This window comes from Drosophila ficusphila, unplaced genomic scaffold (genome assembly GCF_018152265.1).
Source record: "Drosophila ficusphila isolate 14025-0441.05 unplaced genomic scaffold, ASM1815226v1 contig_286, whole genome shotgun sequence".
NCBI classification, from domain to species: Eukaryota; Metazoa; Arthropoda; class Insecta; order Diptera; family Drosophilidae; genus Drosophila; species Drosophila ficusphila.
This window is the reverse complement of record NW_025064189.1, coordinates 5384483-5399387: the sequence shown is the minus strand read 5'-3', so window position 1 is coordinate 5399387 and position 14905 is coordinate 5384483. Positions and strand designations below refer to the sequence as shown.

Genomic DNA, 14905 nt, shown 5'->3' with positions numbered 1-14905 from the left:
AAACAAAACGTTTCAATGTCTGTCATATTACAATTGACAGTGATTCCCCATATTCAGAACCAGTTTTTTATTTTCATTTTTTTAGTATAAATAAATATTGATATAAGTATCTTCAAATGTGCATATGCATTCGCTTGTGAAAAACTGTGTTTCTAGATTTATCTCCAGCCCTGCAAGCTGCAACCGATGAGCAAATGAAATAGTATGAAAAATTGAGTACGATATGTATGTACGTATGGCTAACAATGCACTTTGGATGTATATACTATAGATATGCCTCTGGAATTGTGCGCTCTTATACACAATTGCTTTGACGCCCGATCATAAATCCAACTTCAGTATCCAAAGCTTCGGCGGATCGCGAGCATTGCAAAGTCAAGGCATTTAGCGCCGGGTTGCTTCCCTTCTTATCTTTTCTTTACATACACATTATATACAATATATACAAAAAAGCTGCGTCAATGAAAATAAAAGTGGGACTTCGAAAAATGAATCCATAACATCTCGGTTTACTCTTAAATTTGATAAGTAACATAAAAAAGAAACAAAAGAGTGAAACTTTTATGAAAAGACAGTAAATTCTTAAAATTAAAAAATATTTTAAAGTAAAAAAACTTAAAAAACTCTATATTTTGAAAATCATGCTTGTGGAATTAAAAACAACGATGTTATAATTATAACCATTATTTATATATATTTTTTTTATCCTTTTGATAGAGTTTGCCAATTTTAATAAAATTTAATCCCAAATTCAAAAGTAGTTAAAACACTCCATCTGGAAAAAATCAAGTCGATCTGATCAAAACAACGGCGTGATAATATCAATTTGAAATAAAATTGTATCGATTTTTTTTTATATTGGTTTAAATAAATTAAATTTTAACCCTTTACATGGTGGTGATGCATATCTGCATTATACCGTTCAAATTCAATTATTTTTCAACGGGCGATGCAAAACTGTCTGAAATCTTTTTGATGCAGTTCAGCAACTTTCGTTTTTTATATAACAAGTGTTAGTCACTCAGAATTCTGTCCAATATTGAACAAATGATTACTTTCCCGCCAATTTGGTGAATGTGGAAATCTGAATTGGTTGTGCAGTTTCTAATCCAAATACAAATAACAAAAAAAAAAACGTATAGTTGATTTAATTTATATTTATAAACAGGTAAATTTATATTAAGTTATATATTTTCGTGTTTTTGTGTTTGTTGCATTATAATACGAATAAATCAACAATTTCGCGTTGTTGCAGATATGCATTAAAGTAGCTTTACCCATAAAAAAATAAGGTAAAAACAAAAAAATTAAAAAAATAAAAAGAAGTGTATTTTTTATTTTCACTTATCTACCAAACAAAAAAAAAATCAAGAAAATCGGAGTTATTGCCATGTAAAGGGTTAAGGCATACATCGCTATTAAAAACAAGCCAATACTCCGATGTAAACTAACGAATCGGTATTGTTGTTGGTTTTGTTTCTTTCGCAAAAAAATATTGAAGATGTAAGATGTACATATGTATTAAATAGCGCAAATTTGCGCGTAAAAACCTTTTTGCGTTATTTTCTTTGCAGGTAATAAAATCGATATGCGATAATCGATCATTTAAAATAGACGCAATAACAATACAATAAATATTGTATCGATATTTAATCGATGTACCGATATCCTAATATATGTATGCAAGTTTAAAAACAAGTACGTAGAAGGAGCGGAAAAAAGCCAGCTTCATCGCATTTCTTTGAATACTCATAACTTAGTTTTTTAACAGTCATCGTTTTATTTATTGATAGCCAACAATACAAACTAATATGAGTGACAGGTGAGTATACAAGGAGAAGTGAAAATTACTTTAATGAACTTAATCAAACTTTTCAGTCTGGAACACGCGCTCAGCAAAATGCGAGAGAACAAGATGTTCTCCGACTGTCTTATATTGGTAGAAGACCAATCTTTTGCTTGCCATAAAAATATTTTGGCTGTTGCATCAGAGTTTTTTGAGCGTATGTTTCTGGGCAAATTCCAGGAGTCTCAATCGGGCGAAATTCGCTTGAATGAGGTGAAGGCGGAGACGTTTAGCCACTTCCTTCAATATGTGTATTCTTACAACAAGGAAAAACTCGCAGCACATTCAGTTGCGATGCTAACTGAGCTCCTCAAACTCGGTTCCTCCTGGCTGGTAGATTCGATTCAAAAAGACTGTGTTCAGATCTTAAAAGGACGGATCGGTGGTATGACAATCAGCGATCTTGTCCCGACTTTTCAGAGCGCCCACGACACAAACCATAACGAGCTCCAGGAATGCTGTGTTCAGGTAAGAGCGCTTAGTGAAATTTTTGTTTTTTATATTTGTACATACATACAGCATATACCAAGTGAGTTTTTTAATTTGTTTTCTATGTATATACAAAATATATTTAATATAAAATACATATAACTTATACATTTTATAAAATGTTTGAAACAAATTAAAATGTTCACAAACAATTGTTGATATACATAATTTTATTAATAAATACCCTTAATTACATTCAAAAATTAAGCAACTCAAGCCAGATTTTGTTGTAACTTAACAACAGGTATACATATTAAAAAACTTACTTTCCGAGTTGGAATCGTTTTTTATTATTTAATCATTTAACATTTGAAACATTTTTTGGAAAAAAATTATTTAACATAAATCTAGATGTTTCTCGTTTAAATTGTTTACATATTAATTAAATAAAATCCTCTTCGTTTGTATACTTATCTTTTTAAGCGCTTGAAGTCATTATTTCGGAATCAAAGTCAGTGTTTCATAAGCGACGCAATGGCACTGACTTCAGATGCCTTCGAGCAGTACCTCATTGCAAGCGGAGGAGGAAATGTGCCCGAAATCGAACGTTTCAAAATGATCGAGCTATATGTTAAAGTACAAGGACTTTATGCCGATTTCGCCGAGAATTCAGAGGATGTCGTCGATGCTGAAAAGAAAGAAGTTAAGTTAAGAGTGACTTCTGAAGAAAGCGATGTAGAAGAACCAGAACCGAATGACAAACCAGGAACTTCTAAGGCGATTTGCAATAGCAGTGGAGAAGTTGCAGATGATGCAGTAGGCGATCAAAAAGAAAGCAGGATACAACGAACGCATCTTAAATATATAAAAACTTTGCTGGGCTACATTGACTATAACCGTATGACTAAAATTGATTTTTACAACGTTGTCGGAAAGTCTAATTTGCTAAACGACAAGGAGAAATACGAAAATCTTTTCTTAACTTGCTAAACCCGTTGAAAATATTTTCGAATGAATCGATGGTTTTACTTAAAAAAAAAAAAACTATGTTATGAAACGAAAAAAAGAGAAGCTTTTATTTTGCTACAACTGTTAAAAAGTATTTCGAAAATAACGAATATGTACGTCTGTGGATTGGATCAAAGCTTTGCTTTTTCATTATTGTTTATTTGTCTTTAATAAAATATATTCTTTACATATGCCAAAAGTTTGTTTTAGATAATTTAAATATGTCTATAAAAAAAGATTCCAAAAAATTAAGAGATCACTATGCTTCGTTCGCATTGGATCGCTTTACATTGCAGAGGGTATTATAATTTCATTCAGAAGATTGCAACGCAGTGAAGTAGACACATCATATTCTTGATCAGCATCACGATCTGAATAAAAATACGTCTGTCCTCCTGTCCGTTTCTGCCCAAACTAGTCTCTCAGTTTTTAAGCTATCTTACTGAAACTTTCCCAGAAGTTGTGTTATTGCACGCAGTATATATGTAAGTCGGAACGAGCCGGATCGGCCGACTATATCGGATAGCTCCCATACGAGAGATTTATAAAAGAAAATCTCACTCCGTTGTTTTTGATCAGATCGACTTGATTTCTTCTGATGGCGTTTTCTAACCACTATTGAATTTCGGATTACATTTTATTAAAATCGGATAGCTCTATCATATAGCTGCCATACAAAAGATCGAAAAATATATATATAAAAAATGGAAAAAAATAATAAAGTTGTTGTTTTTAATCCTAAGAGCATGATTTTCAAAACATGGAGTTTTTTAATAACCCTTAATTTAAGAAAAAAATTTGATTAAAATCCGACAACGTTATTATATAGCTGCCATAGGAGCGATCGAAAAATCTATATAGAAATACGAGTCGAAAATATGGAAAACTAATAGAAATACATTTTGATCGACATATTTGATGACTGCAAGGGTATATAAGCTTGGGCTTGCCGAAGCTAGCTTCCTTTCTTGTTTATTTTCATTTTTTTTTAGAATAAATAAATATTGATATACATAGGTAAGTATCTTTAAATGTATGTACATATGCATTCGCTTGTGAAAATCTGTGTTTCTAGATTTATCTCCAGTCCTGCAAGCTGGAACCGATGAGCAAATGAAATAGTATGAAAAATTGAGTACGATATGTATGTACGTATGGCTAACAATGCACTTTGGATGTATATACTATAGATATGCCTCTGGAATTGTGCGCTCTTATACACAATTGCTTTAACGCCCGATCTGAAATCCAAGTTCAGTATCCAACGCTTCGGCGGATCGCGAGCATTGTAAAGGCATTTTGCGCCGGGTTTCTTCCCTTCTTATCTTTACTTTACGTACATATTATATACAATATATACAAAAACGCTGCGTCAATGGAAATAAAAGTGGGACTTTGAAAAATAAAAGCATAACATCTCGGTTTACTCTTACATTTAATAAGTGAGATAAAAACGAAGCAAAACAGTGAAACTTATATGAAAAGACAGTGTATTCTTACAATTCAAAAAAATTTCAGTGTACGTTCTCAAAGATTCATACGTATTTATTTTGTTTATTAATCACTCCGTGCAATTGCGTTGATATATACATATATATGGACATATAAAAACAAAGACAAAGTTGATTAACTCCTCGGTGCGCTTACATGGATGAAGTAAATAAGAAAAACCTGCAAATAAAAAGCGCAATTTTCTGCTACTAAGCTTATATACAAATTAAAAACATCAGAATAACCAAATGCATATTAAATAATATTTATCAAATACTTAAACAAAAAATTAAGCCCAATTTGTATTTTTTTTTCGAAATTATACAAACATATACATCATTTAAATTTGCAAAAGGAAGCAATTAAAACTGGTTACATATCTTCTGCATACATATCTGTATTCAATTTAAACTTTTCAAAAAAAAGCTATTGGCTATTTGCTCATTATCATTTGTTAAAATTCCTAATTAACTTACTGCAATGATAATGAATTCGATATGAAAAAAAACTTTTACAATTGCCTGTGTTTGTGTTTTATTTTAATACACAATTCAAATCAATTTAAAATTCGATATAAAATTCCGTATTCCCATTTTAATTTTGAAATGAAAGAACAATCAGATTTAACAATAATAATTATTTAAAAATACCGAAAATAATAATTTTGGCAAATAGTAATTTTTACAAAAAGTAATTTTTAACCTTCAACTATATAAAGATACAGGAAATAATACAATTGTTTTTTACCAAAATTAAGAATTATTTTTAATCCAAGGCGAATCCATATTTCAGAACTATGACTCAACCAAATTCCCAATTTGTCTTCGACTTCAAGAAGTTGAAGCAGACCTTCAGTGAGATCTGTCCGGACTTTAAGGAGGAGCCCAGCTATGAGAACGCCACGACCAGTCGTCGCTTCGCCCAGGAGGTGATCTTCACCTTCAGCAAGGAGGCGGCGGCAGCCAAGTCCCAGAAGAAGGACGAATCCTGGTCGATGCGAATGGATGTGAAGAACGCAAAGGGCACTCCGATCCGAAGCGAGGTTCGGATCCAGACGCACTGGATCCGCGATCCGCCGCAGAGCCAGCCCTTCGTGGTGCGGGGTGTCCTGCTGTTGTCCTTCAAGCAGGCCAGTCTGCTGGCCGTGGAGAAGTATTGCCAGCTGGTTCCCCACCAGGTGGAACGCGGCGAGGTGGTGCTCACTCCGCTGGCTGGAGCAGTGTTCTCGAAGTTCGAAATGCCCAAACTGGCCGAGGCACTGGGCGAGCCGCTCGCCGAAGTTGTTGTGGCCGTCATCAGCAGCTGCCAAACGGATGGTTACTATCTGGAGCACAGTCGCTGCCACATCGCCCTGGTTGCCCTCATCAAGACGGTGTCGGACCTTAAGATGCGTGCCTCCCTTGTCAAGAAGACCATCAAAATGTACAAGCTGCACGGCAAGGAATTCGACATGGACAAGTTCAAGATGTGGAGCGAGTTCTTGAGGAAATCTGCTCCTCCTAAGCGTCGGTGTAACAGTGATGGTGATGATTTCGACAAGCTTGCCGAGCAGGTTCTTGCCTTCCAGGCTGATGTGAGTCAAAATAAACGCGGACCCATGAAGTGCGCCGCCAACTTTTCCACGCCACCAACTGAATCCGCCAGCGTTTGAAGTACTGAATGAAGTTGTACTTACAATGAAACTGGATTTAAAACCATACTTGCGATTGGCGAAGCCAATTGTGTTCACATTGAACAAACCAACTGAACCTAATGAGAATACTTTGTTTGTTACATTGAAATATTCACTAGATATTATCTATCTTTTGTGTAAACATCTACAAAACATCTCAATAAAATGCAGTTTTTTTCTGTTCAGTGTACGCCAAGTTTTTCGTTTTACAATCAGGTTCTTGAATATGTATTTAACATAGTTTACAACGAACAAATTAATGTTGAAAGTTTAAAAGTGATCGATTTAGGTTTTCAATTATTTGGGCTTGTTTACCAAAATTATTTGACAAATTTATTCACATTTTCTTGCGCTTACGTCTCTTAAGCCTATATAATTGTAAGCGTACTTAAAATAACTTATAAATGACAAAACTTTAACAATTGTTTCCATCTTGAGTTATTTTGTTTTTTCAGTTGGCTTTGGCCTACGTTTCGGCACCAAAACCATCGACATCTTCAGGCGTTTGTGCTCCTCATGGGAGCAGAGACCCACGGACTGCATAAATAAATTCTTTTGCTCCGGCTCGACATCTTCCTGGATCTTTTTCGCTGGCTTGCAATTAGACCGAGCGCGTTTGAGAGCTTCCTGTAAATGAATGCGGCTTTTCTTAATCTCCAGATCAGTTTTTGTGGATGGCAGAGATTTCGGGGGTTCCATAGGCTTGGATTCGACGAGGTGTTCTGCACCCTCTATTATGAAATACTTTTTGAGCAGTTCAGTCTCGGTGGGTCGCTCCAATACAAAACACGGCTTGATGTTAACTTCCGGGGCAACAATGAGGGGAACAATGGCTTCACTGACAATGTCCTTAATCACCAATTCGTTCGGTTTCAAATTCTGTTCCGTGAAAGCCAAGCAGAAACGATCTATGTCGTCCTGGAGACGAAGAACCAAGTAATGGCATTCTGCATTTAATTCGTACAATATATCCTCCAGTTCGTTAATAAAGTTGTTTTTCATCACGGGATCCTATAATTTATAAAGACATTAAGAAGTCGGATTCAATTTTTAAAAGTATTTAGGTTATCATTCGACAAATTCATTTTTAAAATACTGTAGAATCAAATGGACTTAGAAATACTTCCATCTATCTTAATTGATATTGTTTTCTAAGAGTAGTTCAATCGTAGAGCGCCTTAATTAGGTTTATTTTCCCATGACTGAGACCAGTAAATGGGAGATATATAATACTCATTAACAACTCGATAAGCAATAACTTACTGCATCCGCCTGTTGTTCAAAAACACCAACAATTGTCTGCAAGAAACAACGAAGTCCACTTATTATTATATATTTTTATTTTATATATATATATTCACTTACTTGATGTATGGCCAGATGTGTTTTCATAGCCCGTTGGCAGTAGGCAATATCATTTACCAATTTTCTCGGCAACTTGTAGAATTTTCGCAAATAATGCTCAAAGAATTTTTGGACATGTAAATCTTTGCTTGGCATGGAATCAGCTTTTCGCATTTTCACCAGAAATTCTTTAATGATTTCGTAACGCTCCTTTGGCGTAAAATCGTTGAAGTTGATGGATTCCATCTCGTTTATTTACTTTCTATTGGGTTTTTACTATTTGTTTGTTTGTTTTGATGCAGAAATTGCCGCTTCTTAACGTAGAGTGACCAGAGTTAATAATTAAAAAAAGATCTCATAAAATGACAGTTGAGCAGTGGCAGCTCTGTGATTTCGATAAAAATAAATCGATCGTTGGTCATTCGATTTTTATCTGATTTGAAACTTATTTGCGCTTAATTTTTTAAAACCATTTGCTTGCTGTGCAAATGAATCAAATGATTTATGGTTAAATTATCCATAACTTACACCTGCTTTTTACTAAGATCAATACAATTATTTAATAGTGTCGCATATTAAGGGCTTTGATCTTCCATGTGTGACCTCCAATAACTGGTAATTAATGGGAAACCCCCCAGTTTACTGCCCAAGCTGGCGCAGCTGTCATTTCAGGCTAACTGTTTTGTAATGGTAGTAAATATGATTGATAGTATCGGCTGTGGCTGAGTTCTGTTTACCCATGTGCGTAAATAAATTAATTACTATTTTATTATGCACATATTGATCACTCGTTGGCAGCACAAACGTGCCAAATTAATGCGAAACCGTGTCCATTTCAATTATGCGTTGCAGCCAATCAACGTAGAAAACGAAAATTACTGAGTATTTTAAATAGAAAGTTCTGTTCGCTTGAAACGCACACAAAATTATAGTCGGAACCTACTTTACACAGATCTGTTCTCCACACATTTTGGGGCTGCTCAACTGCCAACTCTTGTTTTCCTTCTGTTTTGCAATATCCCCCGGCAACTTTAAAGCTCTTTGGCCTGGCAAGAAAACTTTTGACCGCAAAAGGTTCTGCTGTAGTAGCCCCATAATCCTCAAAGGGCTTTCACGTTGCCCAAGAAACCAGAATACGCAACAAATCTTGCACAGGAAAACAGATGCAGCCAAAATCTCATCATAAGCTGTGCTTCGTCCAAACCTGAAGTTCACTTTCAACACAAGGAGTTTCCAAGTATGTATATGCCTTTGACTTCCTTGTCTTTCTTGAAAATTGGTTTATTCCATATGGAGGAACATGGGTAACTCCAGTTTTAAAGTTTCTTGCCATAGAATGTTATGCAAATTCAGTTTGGTAAAATCGATTACCATGAATTAAGGCACTTTGGGAAACAAATTTGAATTTAATAAACTCAAAACTGAAATGACCTAAAGTTGTATTACAAACATTTCAATACATCAAAGAATGTTGCAAAAATATTGTTAAAAAGAGTAAAATATAAGACATAAAACATAATAATTAATATTTTATATTTAAGATTTGAGCTATATTAGTTTTAATTATATGTATGAAGGGTAACTTTGAAATGAAATTACGGCTTTGGACGGATTTTACTAACTTTGTCCTAAATCCTCAGTGAATTAATTATTTTTATCGTTTTTTTTGTCCACTCCAAAGGTCGTCTTAAATATCGCAAAGCCAATAATAAAAGTCGTGAACGAAGCACTCGAAGTACTTCAGCTTAAATGGGAGTCTATATAACTGATGGCTCCTGGATGCCGGGCAATATTCATCTTGCGACATCAAAGGATGGGCGTGGCAACAATAAATGGTCCTGGACAGAACAATACCCGTTGTTGTCCTGGCGATGCGATGGCTAAGGAGGCACTTTTTGAGGGGAGAACAAAAAAAATGAGAAGGACGAACAAAAAGGGACAATGGCACCTAATGGTCCGTTGTGGTGTCGGCGGTGTTGGAGGTTCGAGGTTGGAGGTTTTTCAGGGGCTGATGTGCCGGTGGTTCCGGCCGGAACAGTTGCACGCAGAGCCACCGACGGTGCCCCTCATTTATCATTTACACGCCAACGCACGGGAAAACAGTCCAAACATGGCCAAAAGATGGGATTTTGGCTGGGTCGGACGGGATTCTATTGCCAAAAGCCCGGCCGTCGGTTGAAATTCCATTAACGCTTTATGTCGGCGCATGCGGCACATCGGCCCGTCATTTGCATTGATTAAATCACTTTGCGGTCGGTTCGGCAAATGGTTGAAAAATCCCCACCAACTTTCCGCTCAATTGTTGCGCGCCTCCCATTTTTATGCACTTCGCTGGCCGCCTCTGTTTTTTTTTTTTTTTTTTTTGGTTTCGGGGGTGTTTCGCCTCACAAATTGCCTTTGTTTTTATTCGACGCTTTTCCCCGAATTTCTAACCAATTTTTGATGGCACGTTGTGTACCCGTATTTCCAATAAATTTCACCAGCTCTCCATGATGGCAATGTGGATTTTGGCTCGTGGATTTCTGTTAAAGGTGAAAATGTAATTGATTCCCAGGGGGACAGCATAAAATTGCAATACTTTTAGTACTACGTTGCTTCTCATCCGAGTTTGATAAAAATTCAATGGACTTTACACAAAAACGACAGGTTTAACGGGTCAAACACCAGTTTTACATATTTTTCGAAAGAGAAGAATTAAAAAATTATATTTCATGTGTATTTCAATTTAATTTAGTTCAATCTTTAATTTTGTCTCACAGAAAACGAATGACATTGCATATACTGGATATACTATATGCAATATATTCATATGTTCGTGAAATAGCCGGATTAATCAGAATTCAGTTCAGATGCATCCTCAAATGGAAACCAACTGTCGAAATTGAATATCCTCCGACACACTCACTGGTTTTCATTTGGATGCGTATAAACTTTCACTCCATTTCCATGATGTCTGCAACAGGCTTTCGAGCAATAACAAGACTGTGCGATGTACACGATGAAAAAAGTTGGAAACAAAAGCAAAAGAACGGATGATGGTTTCATTACATTGTTGCCACAACGGTGTGTGCGCAGCCCACCGTTAAAAGCGAACGAAAATAAAAAATATTGGGAAAGTGCCTATGGCGCTGCGCAAAAATGAGAATATATCCCTTGCCGGAGGGAGGAAAGATATCTAGATAGAAGGTAATATTAAATGGCTGTTAAAAGAAATGCTATTGTTGAGTGGCAGAATTATTAATTGTCTAAGATAATTTTTGAAATTAACGGTTGATAAAAAATATCAACAACAGCTAATAAAATCAGAGAGGGTGGCAACGCTGTTTCATTATCAGTCAGCTGTTTGTCTACTTTTTTTTTAATTGCACGTAACTTTCAAAACAAAACAATATTCATACCGGAAAATGATAATCCTGAATAGATGTTCGCCTATAAAACAGATTCTGAGGCGCTGTCATCGTCAGGGTAATTAAAAACATTAATCACACATATAACCTGATAGTTGTATTTATGTTAAACAATCCTATTTAGCGGTTGAAAGCGGCAGTATTAAAGCAAACTTAACCGCATACTTTGGGAAATGGCCCGAAAATGAGAAACAGGAATTCCGGCAGCACATGCGTATCATCCCGGATTTCATTAGTGAATCGGAGGAACAACAGCTTCACGAGGAAATCGAACCCTATATGAGTCGCCTGCGCTACGAGTTCGACCACTGGGATGATGTGGGTTTAGACTTCAATATATACATATTTAATTATAAATATAGTACCCAAATTGAGGTTTACTATCTTGCAGGCCATTCATGGATTTCGGGAGACCGAACGGAAGAAGTGGTTCCCTCACAATCGAGAAGTTCTGGAGCGCGTGCGTCAAGTAGCTTTCGATGGAGCAATTATGCCCTATGTTCACATCCTAGATCTCGCACCGGATGGCGTTATAAAACCACATGTGGACAGCACTCGAGTAAGTTATTGTCTTATAATTACATATTTTTATAGTAAAAAAATCATATTAAGGGTTGAGAAATTTAAACAAGTAACTAAATAAACTTGTTCCCCTTTTAGTACTGCGGCACCACAATCTCTGGAATCAGCCTCCTGAGTGACAGTGTGATGCGACTCGTGCGCACGGATGCCCAGCGGTACCAGCAGCATTCAGCAGACGCTGCAACGGAACCGGAATCCAAGGGGTCAGAACCCGATGCAGCTTATCGCCATCAGCCGGTGGCGTCACTGGAAAACAACTTCTACGCTGATCTCCTGCTGCCACGTCGCTCCTTGTACATAATGAGCCACACGGCTCGCTACAATTTCACGCACGAGATCCTGGCCAAGGAGCAATCCGAGTTCCAGGGGACGCCGGTGCCGAAGACACGTCGCATTTCCATTATTTGTCGCAACGAACCCTAAGAGTGTCATTAATTATTTGCTGGAAATGTGTTTCGGTGCAACTGAAGTCAAGTCGTTTGCTAAATATTGTAATTTATCCAGTTGTTAATTAATATATTATATAGTTGCTATAAATTGTATATATTACGTATGACATTATTAAAAAAAGTCTTCACGAGTTTCTTATTTTATATTAGACCATCAGAAAATCTGTTTTTATTCAGTTAAGATTCTTACCATTGCTTAACACTAATAATTAAATAGTTACTAATAAAGGAAACTGAATGACGAGTAATTCAGTTGATAAGCATGCAAATCACCTTAAAATGTTCGAAAGTTTGGCAGTAATTGTTGTCTTGTAATTACAGACAAACAAGTAGTTTCCGCCAATCACTACAGAAGGAATTTGATACCTTTTTCAGGAGTCCTGGCATTGTTGTTGTTTGCCAACTAGTTTGGAGGTAAACTTTCGGATGCTGCGAGCAGTAAAATAGAATTGTATACAAACAACGAGACTTTCGATTTAACTTCCTGGGGATTTCAGCAATGCGAATTGAAAGAACTACTAACCAACTACCAAATAGTGGGAGCGAATGAGAGTTGGAGAAGTGTATCTTTGATTAAAAGTTAAGAGCTGGGAGGACAACAAATCAGGGTTAGTGGCATTCGTTTGCACAGCGCTTGACGCCTTTTAGCCCATTTGTTTGTTTATTAGAGGTCTTGGCTTGGCTTATTTGCGAAGGAGATTGAAGACATCCCCGGCAGCAAATCCCTGTGCAAATATAAATGTGTGGGCGTTATTTTTAACGCCCGATAACGAAACATGACGATTTGCAAATGAAGTCATAAATTTACAAGCAACACGGCGTATACGTAATACGCATTGTTTATGATAAATGCGGAGGAGGAACGGATATCATTGTGTGATAAAGCATCTTCGCACTTTGATGCGATTTGTTGTGGTTTTTAAATTCTGTGGGGTGGCGCAATGTTTGGTGGCCCAAAAGTGGGTGGCCAAAAAAGCTCGCTGTTAGTTTCTCTTACGCTGTTAAAACGCCTTCCACACGGCTGTTAGGTTTAAGCCAACGTAAGTTAGCCATGTTAGGGCCAACCGGCATAAGTCTGCCTTAATAACATGGCCATTGCAGATGGGACACTGCAAATATTGTATAATTTTTTGTGGCATTGCAACTAAATACAAAGCACACAACTATTTATAAAACTCTCTATTTATTTAAGCTCTTTTCTTTTTCGTAAACTATGTGATAAAAACAAGCTAAAAGCGAACTTTATGGCAGAGAAAAGCAAATAAGATTATTACCACGTGAACAAGGACAATTTATTGCAGTTTTTTTACCTTTTTCGTTTGATTACTTTGGTGGTCGTTGAAATTGAGAGTATTTGTTCGTTTGCAAATATTAAACAACAAAAAGCTTTGTAAAATGTGGTTTTAAATAAACATAATAAGTGTTCATTTTATATAGTAAAATTAAATTATAACCAAGGATTTCTTAATTGGTTGTCAACTTAAACAAAAACTATGTAAAATGAGTTTAACTTTAAATGAAAAATAATGTTAGGATGTTTACATTGTTTGTTTGCCCAATCAAATTATTATATATATTTTTTAATGTATAGCATAGGGTAACCATTCTAAACAATTAAGTCTCCAACATCCCGTAAATAAAAGAACAATAAAACAAATTGAACATGTATCACCAGCAATTAAAATCTTCAACAAAGTTGCAGAACCAAGAAAATAGGCTAAATTCCGCAGTTCGTTTATCTCTAGTAGAAAACACTAAACTGCGCAGTCCACCTGCTCCTTGTTCAGGTGTTCGGTTCATCAACGGTTTAAGAACTTTTGAACAATGTTCAGGACTCAAGTGGAGAAATGGCTAAAAAGCAAAAGGACCTGCAAGGATAAGAAAGGGGAGGCAGCAGAGCTCGAGTGGCTCGAAATGAGAGCCAGATGAAGAAATGCCGGCTGCCTCTGCAGGTGAGTCGATAAAAAAGCCATCAACATTTTGTTTTGCACCCAAAAACTGACTGGAACCGACTAAGCTGAAATCTGCAGGGCGGCCAAAAGGGATTTAGCCATCCCATCCCATTCCTCGTTTCGTTCTGGCCAACAAAGTGGCAACTTGAAGTTTTGAACAAATTATCAACTGTATGTAGCAGAAACAGCACAAATAACAACAATAATCTCGGCGACAATTTCAAGAGTCAGCCAGCAAAAAAAAAAGGGCCAACAAAACCCTAAGCAACTTTTATTCCGAGCTTTATTTCGGTTATTGCTATTATTATTATTATTTGCCTGCCATCCACTCTCAACAATTTCACCCTTTATGTGTCGGTTGGGGGGTCCCCCGAAAAGTTTGGCGAAACTTTGGGTTTTTCATTTCGCTGAAACAGTTCGAGAACTCCACTCTTTAGGATTTTGACCCCGTACGAAATTGGACTCTTGGTAAATGGGTTTCAAACGAGGAACAGAAATTATACTCCGGATGCCATGAAAATACAAAGGTAAGTGTTGCTCCTAATGTAGTTATAAATATTTGTTACCAATTCACTACAAATTCAGCAATCTTGGATGCAGTTTTAAAGATTATTTTGTAGAACAACAGATTGTACATAGATTTGTTTTTTAATTTATTTGATATTTTATCAATGTTTTGTTGGCTTTAATATGAAAAGAATTTTAATTACTAACTGAAGAAATCA

General features: G+C 36.1%; 4 protein-coding genes across 8 annotated transcripts; 3 read left to right on the top strand and 1 right to left on the bottom strand.

Moving 5' to 3' along the window:
• Positions 1-357: 357 nt before the first annotated feature.
• LOC108100699 (kelch repeat and BTB domain-containing protein 7-like) lies at positions 358-3482 on the top strand. Of its 3 annotated transcripts, none has more exons than XM_017204725.2 (5): positions 978-1168; positions 1575-1698; positions 1794-1822; positions 1879-2314; positions 2759-3482. In XM_017204725.2, exons 3-5 carry the CDS (start codon positions 1812-1814, stop codon positions 3263-3265), a joined length of 954 nt encoding a protein of 317 aa, XP_017060214.1. In that variant the 5' UTR covers positions 978-1168; positions 1575-1698; positions 1794-1811; the 3' UTR covers positions 3266-3482. The 3 variants fall into 3 exon arrangements, with proteins under 3 accessions (XP_017060212.1, XP_017060214.1, XP_017060213.1); XM_017204724.2 differs by having other exon boundaries at positions 1772-1822; XM_017204723.2 differs by lacking the exon at positions 978-1168 and adding an exon at positions 358-473 and having other exon boundaries at positions 1575-1822.
• A 1077-nt stretch (positions 3483-4559) lies between these two features.
• On the top strand, positions 4560-6636 carry LOC108100686. 2 transcript variants are annotated; one of them, XM_017204703.2, is made up of 2 exons: positions 4560-4802; positions 5567-6636. In XM_017204703.2, exon 2 carries the CDS (start codon positions 5571-5573, stop codon positions 6423-6425), a length of 855 nt encoding a protein of 284 aa, XP_017060192.1. In that variant the 5' UTR covers positions 4560-4802; positions 5567-5570; the 3' UTR covers positions 6426-6636. The 2 variants fall into 2 exon arrangements, with proteins under 2 accessions (XP_017060192.1, XP_017060191.1); XM_017204702.2 differs by lacking the exon at positions 4560-4802 and adding an exon at positions 4820-4939.
• A 94-nt stretch (positions 6637-6730) lies between these two features.
• On the bottom strand, positions 6731-8108 carry LOC108100688. 2 transcript variants are annotated; one of them, XM_017204704.1, is made up of 3 exons: positions 7812-8108; positions 7710-7745; positions 6731-7457 (listed from the first exon to the last, which is right to left on the bottom strand). In XM_017204704.1, the coding sequence occupies exons 1-3, from the start codon at positions 8034-8036 to the stop codon at positions 6885-6887; spliced, it is 834 nt and encodes a 277-aa protein (XP_017060193.1). In that variant the 5' UTR covers positions 8037-8108; the 3' UTR covers positions 6731-6884. The 2 variants fall into 2 exon arrangements, with proteins under 2 accessions (XP_017060193.1, XP_017060194.1); XM_017204705.1 differs by lacking the exon at positions 6731-7457 and adding an exon at positions 7484-7648.
• Positions 8109-11138: 3030 nt separating this feature from the next.
• Positions 11139-12360, top strand: LOC108100203 (alpha-ketoglutarate-dependent dioxygenase alkB homolog 7, mitochondrial). Its single transcript, XM_017203977.1, has 4 exons — positions 11139-11255; positions 11322-11515; positions 11589-11756; positions 11858-12360. Exons 1-4 carry the CDS (start codon positions 11195-11197, stop codon positions 12200-12202), a joined length of 768 nt encoding a protein of 255 aa, XP_017059466.1. The 5' UTR covers positions 11139-11194; the 3' UTR covers positions 12203-12360.
• The last annotated feature ends 2545 nt before the right edge of the window (positions 12361-14905 follow it).

Excerpts from the sequence above, each read along its gene's own strand:
- LOC108100699 (XM_017204723.2), top strand. Across the intron at positions 2,315-2,758 it reads TCCAGGAATGCTGTGTTCAG|CGCTTGAAGTCATTATTTCG; the intron begins GTAAGAGCGCTT and ends TATCTTTTTAAG.
- LOC108100688 (XM_017204704.1), bottom strand. The coding sequence starts at position 8,036 with ATGGAATCCATCAACTTCAACGATTTTACGCCAAAGGAGCGTTACGAA. Across the intron at positions 7,746-7,811 it reads CACATCTGGCCATACATCAA|ACAATTGTTGGTGTTTTTGA; the intron begins GTAAGTGAATAT and ends TGTTTCTTGCAG. Across the intron at positions 7,458-7,709 it reads TTGAACAACAGGCGGATGCA|GATCCCGTGATGAAAAACAA; the intron begins GTAAGTTATTGC and ends TATAAATTATAG.
- LOC108100203 (XM_017203977.1), top strand. The coding sequence starts at position 11,195 with ATGATAATCCTGAATAGATGTTCGCCTATAAAACAGATTCTGAGGCGC. Across the intron at positions 11,256-11,321 it reads GAGGCGCTGTCATCGTCAGG|CGGTTGAAAGCGGCAGTATT; the intron begins GTAATTAAAAAC and ends AATCCTATTTAG. Across the intron at positions 11,516-11,588 it reads AGTTCGACCACTGGGATGAT|GCCATTCATGGATTTCGGGA; the intron begins GTGGGTTTAGAC and ends ACTATCTTGCAG.